The sequence below is a fragment of the Lipotes vexillifer genome, unplaced genomic scaffold, assembly GCF_000442215.2.
Source record: "Lipotes vexillifer unplaced genomic scaffold, Lipotes_vexillifer_v1.1 scaffold382, whole genome shotgun sequence".
Classification (NCBI taxonomy): Eukaryota; Metazoa; Chordata; class Mammalia; order Artiodactyla; family Lipotidae; genus Lipotes; species Lipotes vexillifer.
The window spans coordinates 7,542,950-7,551,882 of record NW_006780611.1 but is presented as its reverse complement, the minus strand read 5'-3'; the positions used below and the strand labels follow the sequence as shown (position 1 = coordinate 7,551,882).

General features: G+C 48.0%; 1 protein-coding gene across 3 annotated transcripts in view; it reads left to right on the top strand.

Moving 5' to 3' along the window:
- XRCC6 (X-ray repair cross complementing 6) overlaps positions 1 to 8,933 on the top strand; it is a 29,050-nt gene that overhangs the window by 16,421 nt on the left and 3,696 nt on the right. For all 3 annotated transcript variants that reach the window (XM_007453964.1, XM_007453966.1, XM_007453965.1), the window contains 3 exons: positions 2,639 to 2,768; positions 3,947 to 4,047; positions 8,092 to 8,205. In XM_007453964.1, coding sequence (XP_007454026.1) covers positions 2,639 to 2,768; positions 3,947 to 4,047; positions 8,092 to 8,205 — 345 coding nt within the window. The remainder of the gene's footprint in view (positions 1 to 2,638; positions 2,769 to 3,946; positions 4,048 to 8,091; positions 8,206 to 8,933) is intronic.

Here is an 8,933-nt window from a genome sequence, read left to right as displayed (position 1 = left end):
ACCCAGAGTCTCCAGGAGCGGGGCCTGGGAAATGTATGTTTATTAAGATTGCACAGGTGAATTTGATGAACAGCCAGGTAAGCCTGTCAAATATGGTTGTGCAGTGCACAGCATGTACAACTGTACAAGGCAGCTCTGCAGCCAGGGTTGAGAATTGACTTCATAGGGACTGTTTGCAGGTTACTGGCATAAGTTCATGGGGTCTCACTGCTGACACATTCTTTACTAAAAACCATTGTTTGGTAACCTTGTAATATTTAATGGTTGGTTTATCTCTTGTGTACACCAAAGCAGTGAGGTATCATGGAATGACTGTGGGGTTTTTTTTTTTTTTTTTTTTGCGGTATGTGGGCCTCTCACTGTTGTGGCCTCTCCCGTTGTGGAGCACAGGCTCCGGACGCACAGGCTCAACGGCCGTGGCTCACGGGCCTAGCCGCTCTGCGGCATGTGGGATCTTCCTGGACCGGGACATGAACCCGTGTCTCCTGAATCGGCAGGCAGACTCTTTTTTAATATTTATTTATTTATTTGGTTGCACCGAGTCTTAGTTGCAGCAGGTGGGCTCCTTTGTTGTGGCTCTAGGGCTCCTTAGTTGTGGCTCCAGGGCTCCTTAGTTGCGGCTTCAGGGCGCCTTAGTTGCGCCTCACCTGCTCCTTAGTTGCAGCATGCGAACTCTTAGTTGCAGCATTCATGTGCGATCTAGTTCCCTGACCAGAGATGGAACTCAGACCCCCTGCATTGGGAGTGCGGAGTCCTATCCACTGCGACGCCAGCGAAGTCCCATGACCATGGGTTTTGAAGTCACACTTGACTTTGTCTTATACTTATGTGTCTGAAAGCTCACTTTCTTTTGTTTTAGATCCTTCTCTGCCACCTGTTAGCTGGCCAACTTGGGCAAATTTTTTTTTTTTTTTTTTTGTGGCCTCTCCCATTGCGGAGCACAGGCTCCGGATGCGCAGGCTCAGCGGCCATGGCTCACGGGCCCAGCCACTCCGTGGCATGTGGGATCTTCCCAGACCGGGGCATGAACCCGTGTCCCCTGCATCGGCAGGTGGACTCTCAACCACTGCGCCACCAGGGAAGCCCTTGGTCAAATAATTTAACCTTTCTGTTTATGTTCCTTATCTGCAAAGATGAGAATTCTGGAACACCTTTCTCTCAAGGTCACTTCACATTTGAAATAAGTTAATAAACATATAAGTGTCTAGCACAAAGCAGCCAACAGATGACTATTAGTCATCCTTCTTTTTAAAAAATATTTATTTATTTATGGCTGTGTTGGGTCTTTGTTGCTGCGCATGGGCTTTCTCTAGTTGTGGTGAGCGGGGGCTACTCTTTGTTGTGGTACATGGGCTTCTCGCTGCAGTGGCTTCTCTTGTTGCAGAGCATGGACTCTAGTCACGCGGGCTTCAGTAGTTGTGGTGCGCGGACTCTAGAGCGCAGGCTCAGTAGTTGTGGCTCATGGGCTTAGTTGCTCCACGGCATGTGGGATCTTCCCGGACCAGGGCTTGAACCCGTGTCCCCTGCATTGGTGGGCTGATTCTTAACCACTGCGCCACCAGGGAGTCCCTCCCATCCTTCCTCTTTAGCCATGCTAATAAAAATTATAAAGTAAGTCTTTGAATGTGTTATATTTCCAACCCTGGTCATGTGAATGCTCAGGAACACCTTTTATGTCAGTTCTGATGCTTTGTCTCTCAGCTCTGCTGATGAAGCAGAGGCTCTCGAAGCCCCATTTCTCCTTTGCCAGCGGGCTCTCGGTGATGCTCTGTCAATAGTGGGCGCTAGAGGGAGACATTAGCGCCGTGGAGAGCTAAGAGACTTCCTCTTGCTCAGTGCTATTGGCATTGCCAGCAAGGGCTCTTCACCTGGCAGCAGCAGTGGGCTCCAGTCTCTAGATTTTTCAGTCTTTCTAGAGCCCGTCAGCAACTGGACAGGGTCAGGTTGGTAACCATTCCCTCTTCCCTTCTAGCACATGGTGGGGACTGGGGAGCAAAGGGGAGAGGTTGAAGCTCGGAGGAGGGGCCGACAGAGTTGGATGTAGCCCTCCAGGGAGGGGCACTGTCCACCTGGTTCTGGGTGTATGGAAAAAGCTGGTGGCTGGAAGCTGGCTGGGGCAACACTGGTAGGAACAGGAAGTACCTGAGAAGGAAGGAAGAAGTCTCCTTTCAGGTCCCCCTCTGGAGACTCCAAAGGGAGTCTGCTAGGCAGATGCTAACGGGAATCAGCTGGTAAAGGAGAAATGGGATTTGCAGGGTCCCAGCTCCAGCAGCACAGCACGCAGAAGGGTGAATTGGAGCTGAGACAAAAACAACAGCTCAGGAGACTTCCCTGGTGGCACAGTGGTTAAGAATCTGCCTGCCAATGCAGGGGACACCGGTTCGAGCCCTGGTCCGGGAACTAAGATCCCACCTGCTGCGGAACAGCTAAGCCTGTGTGCCGCAACTACTGAGCCCGTGTGCCACAATGAGAGAGAAGCCTGCTGCGCTGCAACAAAGATCCTGCTTGCCTCAACTAAGACCCAATGCAGCCAAAAATAAAATATATTAATTTTTTTAAAAAAGGAATTAAAACGATAGCTCAGTGACTGAAACCTTTCGTTGAGTCAAATCTCCGAAAACGTCTTTTTCTTCTTCAGGCTTCCAGCTCATCTTCTTGCCCTATGCTGATGACAAACGGAAGGTGCCCTTTACTGAAAAAGTCATGGCAAACCCAGAGCAGGTAGACAAGATGAAGGCTATTGTTCAGAAGCTCCGCTTCAAGTACAGGTGAGTGATGGGTCATTCACAGGCTTTCTTCTGGAACTGCCTCCTGAGTTGAAGGTCGTACTGGAGATTTGAGTTAAGCATAAACCAAGAGAATGTGATTTTATCCTTTTCCATTAACTGATAGAAAATTAGTCTTTAGAAGCTATAGGGAGAGTGGAAGTTCTTTTATTGAAGGCTCTGGAATTGTGCTAAGGGTTTACAGCTGGTTGACCCGCTGTGTTGTGCTTAGAAAGCCAGGTTAGTTAGTTGAACAAGCTCCGCAAAGCAGCAGTAAGGAGAAGATTCTTGGTTGGCCTTCTCCTTGATTGTTTGTTGTCACATGGTGAGTAAAAGCAAGTAAATCCAGTGTAAATTGTCATGGGGTTGAAAAAATGATTATATAATGCACATAGACCATCTCCCAGAACCTGCATAAGGTGACACCAAACATAATTTTTTTCACATTTCGTCTTTTGTCTCTGGGCTACTTCCCTAACTCTTCCTACCTGTGGGCAAAGTGACCTTCTTTCTCCAAAGGAAACCTCCTGGTGTAGTCCTTTGTTGGGCAAATGGAAGCATTGTTAAGGTTCTACCATGTGCCATGCACTGCTCTAGATACAACTCCAACAGTATCTCATTTATTCTTCATGAGAACCCTGAAAGTTTTGGTGCCCATTTTACGGGTAAAGAAACTGAGGCTTAGAGGAGTGAGGCAGCTTACTGAGACTCACCCACCTAGAAGGAACTGGAGCCAGGATTCAAGTCTAGGACTGTATGCCTCTAGATTCTGTCTGTTTTTACTTTCATGTTCTATCGAGTATGGGAAGAAAGAATACTCGGGTTCGTTGTCTCCCCACCTCCCACCATCCCTGTTGTGTTTTCTCTGTACTTACCTCCTCTGGCCCTGCCTCCTCTGTTTCTGTCTCTGTCCACAGCTTCCAGTGACAGACAGGTGGGCAGGTATCGCTTTGCTTTAAAATTTGCTTTTGGATCCCTAGCATCGGACAATAAACTGAAAATTGGAAAGAGAGAAGTTGACTCAAGAAATAAGATTCCCAACTGTTTTACCTGGGGTGTATGTCTCAGCTGACCTTGGGCCTTCACTGTCTCAGCTGGGTTTTTAACTTTATTATTTTATTTTTTAAATGTTTAAATTTTTATTTTTTAACTTATTCATGTCACTGTTAATGTTTTAACAGAAGTGACAGCTTTGAGAACCCAGTGCTGCAGCAGCACTTTAGGAACATGGAGGCCTTGGCTTTGGATTTGATGGAGCCCGAACAAGCCGTGGATCTGACACGTAAGGGGGCCGTGACTGAGTTGAGAAGTTCTTTTCATGGGAGGCTTTCATGTCGATTTTACTCTGGACCAGTAATATGGATGCATTTCCTAGCACCCTCTAAGTATACAACCTTGTGGTCCAGATCATCTCTGGCTGAGAGGTTTCCTAGACCAGCTTAGATAGCCTGGGAACAGGTTTGGCCGATTTTGCAGTAAGAGGAGGAGGAAGTGCCAGGCTTCTGAGACCTGCCTCTGAAGTAGACCATCCATGACTACATGTTGGTAAAAGTTAAAAACAACAATCTGCAACATTTATTGAGTGCTTACTGTGTGCCAGGCCTTGTTGTCCTGTGTGTTGACTCATTTATTCTGCATGACTATGAGGTAGGTTCTGTTACTGTCCCTAGTTTGCAGGGAAGGGAGTGATTTGCCCAAGGCACTAAGTAGTAAGTGGTGGCTGTCGGCGCAGAATCCAGTGAGTCTGGCCCAGAGCCCTTGCTCTGAACCACTATGCTTACCTTACTGCTGCTCCATCAGACGGCGTGCTCTGCCCTGAGAAAATGGACCTCGTTACCCAGCATGGAGGACATCTGCCTGGCCTCCCAGGCTGAGGTGTTCTGAGCTCCCTGCTGGTCCCTTTCTGGATTGTGGTTCTCTCATGTACTTCATAAGAGGATGCATGAAGTTTAGCAATGTCAGTAAATACCCACTGGAGAACAGATTGGATTTAATAAAGACTCTTGACAGCGGTTGAAAAGATCAGAAGAGTTAGTTCGGCTTGCTTAGCTTCCCAGTTATTATTGATCTCTTTCATGCTAGCGCCAGCATTAAAAGCATGAGTTGTTGGACCTGTGTCATGGTGGTGACTGTCAGCTGGGCCTGGCAGAAGAAGAACCCTTGAGTGAGGCAGCGCATCTCTTCATTTATGGCCTTTAGGCAGATCAGGAAGTAAATTGCTTAGTCTCTAGCAAGATGGCTAGGGACACAGACTTTGGAAACACCCGATGTAGGTAGATTTGAATCCCAGCTCTCTGGCACTTATTAAATTGCGTGGCCTTGGAACAATACTTAATCTCACTGAAGCCCAGTTTCCTAATTGGTAAAATGGGGATAATGATCTGTCCTTACAAGGTGTTAACAAAATATAGGCCCTGACACTCGGGAAGGTGCTCAGAACATAGTTGTTCTCCTTTATTCCACAGCCGTGTGCTCTACTTACTAGCACCCCAGCCTCTTGCATTCTCTCTTCTGGCCCTATACTTTTTGGGAGAAAGTCTTGTTTTCTCTTTCTACTTCTATTTTTCAAAAACAATTTTGGCTGCTGTAGTGTTTCCTGTAAGCTAAATGTCTCAGGTTCCTGTCTTTAGCCCTTTCTTCTCTCCTTTCTGTTGGTTATGTTATCCACTCCCATAGCCTCAAGTATGACCTCATGCCCACAACCCCCAAACCTGTATCTCCAGCCCTGTCCTTTCCTCTAAGCTCTGGCCAAAGCTTCCAGCTGCCCAGGTGACATCTATTGAAGGCCCTGGGTATCCTACTGCTCAAACATGTGACCCCTTTGACTCTGTTCTTTCACATCCCTCGCTCACTTCTAATCAAATGTGTCTGCTTCTCTGTGACACAATAAGGCTTTCTTTTTTTTTTTTTCGGTACGCGGACCTCTCACTGTTGTGGCCTCTCCCGTTGCGGAGCACAGGCTCCGGATGCGCAGGCTCAGCGGCCATGGCTCACGGGCCCAGCCGCTCTGCGGCACGTGGGATCTTCCCAGACCGGGACACGAACCCGTGTCCCCTGCATCGGCAGGTGGACTCTCAACCACTGCGCCACCAGGGAAGCCATAAGACTTTCTTTTAATAAATAACTTATCAAAGACTCAAAATTGTTTTCTTTCTTCTTTTGGCTTTGTCACACCATACTGTTTTGGTTTTTCTCCTATGCCTGTGGAGACCCTAAGACTTCTTTGCTGGACCTGCTTCCCTTTTTTCTCCTCTAACATGGATGTGTGCTGGGTGATCCTGGGCGCCATCTTTCTCTGTCCTCTCACTGGTCCCTGCATGGCCTCATCAGGCTACATCAGTGGTTCTAAGTGTGGTCCCTGGACCAGAAGCACTGGTATCTCCTGGGAACTTGTCAGAAATGCACATTTCGAGCCCTACCCCAAGCTGACTGAATCTGAAACTCAGGTTGAGGCCCAGCAGCGTGTGTTTTATTTTATTGTATTTGGCCATGCCGTGTGGCATGTGAGATCTTAATTCCCCGACCAGGGGTCGAACCCGTGCCCTCTGTATTGGAAGCTCAGAGTCTTAACCACTGGACCGCCAGGGAAGTCCCCAGCAACATGTGTTTTAACAAGCCTTCCCGGTGACTCTGAGACATGCCACTGCCTCTAGCACATTGGTTCTCAACTTCGGCTATACAGCAGACTCATCTGGGGGACTTAAAAAAAAATGTGGCTCTTTAGGCCTCACCCCAGACCAATTAAATAAGAATCTCCTGGGCATCAGTACTCTTTAAAAAAGTCCCCAGGTTGAGAACCAAAGCTCTAGTAGAGATTCCTGTAACCTGGAACATGGGGCTTCTGACACGGCAGGAGCACAGTTTGACGGTGACGTTCTGCCATCTTGTAGGTACATACACCACAGGGCAGGAGCTCCCCTCTGTACTTTGCAAACGTGGTCACATGAGGAGATGAGACATTCGTCTCATCACGCTTGCCCTTGATGTGACCCAGCTCTCAGCAAAAGCTCTACAAGCTATACAGTTGTAAGAAAGGAAATAAAAATATTATCTTTCCCCCAGAGCTTCCTTTGCCTATTGCATTTGCCTTGGGGAATGTTCCTGCCACCCCAACCACTCACCTCCTCCCCCGCCCACCCCCACACCTCTTATTCCATCCATAAGTCCTGCCAGTGCTATCACTTCTCAAGTTACAGTCCCATTGCCGGCCCCCGGCCGCCCCACTCACACACACTGCTTCAGCCTTCTGTCTCACCTTCTGTCAATTCATACTCTACACAGCTGGCAGGCAGGGTGATCTAAAACGTCCATCTGGGGACTTCCCTGGTGGCGCAGTGGTTGGGAGTCCGCCTGCCGATGCAGGGGACGCGGGTTCGTGCCCTGGTCCAGGAGGATCCCACATGCCGTGGAGCGGCTGGGCCCGTGAGCCATGGCCACTGGGCGTGCGTGTCCGGAGCCTGTGCTCCGCAACGGGAGAGGCCACAGCAGTGGGAGGCCCGCGTAGTGCAAAAAAAAAAAAAACGTCCATCTGATCACATCACTCCCCTGCTTGTAGACCTTCAAAGTTTCCCCACTGCTTTTAGGACAAGGCCTAATTCCTGGGCAGGCATTCGAGGCTTCCATGACCTCGCCACGCTTGTCTTTCTAGCCTCCTTGCTGGCCCTGCCCATCTCACACCCTGCCTGCCAGCTGTGTGTCACTGGCTGTCTCTCACCCCTGTGCCTTCTGCTTAGACTAGTATCTGCCTGAGGAAGGACACTCAGCTTGCAAGACTGTGCTGCACAGAGTCCTTGCTGACCCCTCCTGTGTTCCAGCGTGCCCTGTACGGTCCCTTTCTTCATGGCACCGTGCAGCTCTATTGCATTGGTGTTTTTACCACCTCCTTATGGCGCGGGGACTGTAAGCCCTGAGGGTACAGACTCTTGTTTGAATCCACAGGGTCTAGCCCGGTTCTCAACTCTACCGCTTCCCAGCTGTTTGACTTCAGGAAAGTCATTGAACGTCTCTGATTTCCACCTCTGTAAAACGGGGAGACAGATTTACCTACCCCAGAGATTGTTAGGAGGGTTAAATAAAAATAATAAGTTTAAAGCATTTAGGAGAGTGCCTGGTTGTCAAAAGTGCTCATTAAGTACAGTTGTTAAAAGCTACTTGGTAAATGTTAGACTTCGAGCAAATGTATTCATGGCCAGCTCAGCTGCCTTGTGGACCCTCCCGCATCTCAGCAATTAAGTATTTTCTCCTCCGGTCCCAGTAGAGTTGGACTGGACAGGAAGCCAGGGCTTGTGACTTCACAGGCCACTCTTCTTGTGTTTTTATTTTCTAGTGCCCAAGGTTGAAGTAATGGACAAAAGACTGGGCTCCCTGGTGGATGAGTTTAAGGAACTTGTCTACCCACCAGATTACAATCCTGGGGAAAAAGTTCCCAAGCGAAAACAAGGTAAGGAACTGGGTGTGGACATTCAGTGGGTTTTGGGGGGGTTTTTTTTGGTTTTGTTTTGCTTTGTTTGTTTTTTTGGCCACGCGTGCGGCTTGCAGGATCTTAATTCACTGACCAGGGATTGAACCCAGGCCCTCAGCAGTGAACTCGTGGAGTCCTAACCACTGGACCGCCAGTGGGTTATGTTTTGGATCACCAGGGAATTCCCAGTGGGCTATTTTTTGGACTGCCAGGGAATTCCCAGTGGGTTATTTTTTAAACTTGCCTTTATAGTCCTATCACAGAGGATAATGTCCTTTCAGAAATTGCTATACAAACCTACATATTTATAAACACAACATATTTCAGCACAAATGAAACAATATTCACATTGTTTTCTAGTTTATTTTGTTATTCAGCTATATATGTTGGCCAGGTATTTATATCTACACTCACATATCTACCTACTTAAAAAAAAATAAGGCTACAGAGTACTTCATTGGATAGATATACACAATTTATCCAACCAGACCTTTACTGATGGATAGATATACTGCAGTGAACAGGAACCACCATTGCATACTGGTGTGAGCAGTTACACAGCATAAATTCTTAGCAGTGGAATTGCTGGGTCAAGGTGTAGACATTTAAATTCTGATAAGAATTGCCAGTTTGCCTTTGAAAAAGTGATACAGTGTATACCCTATCCAAGAAGGGATTGCTGTGTTTCCCTACCCTCTCACCAATTG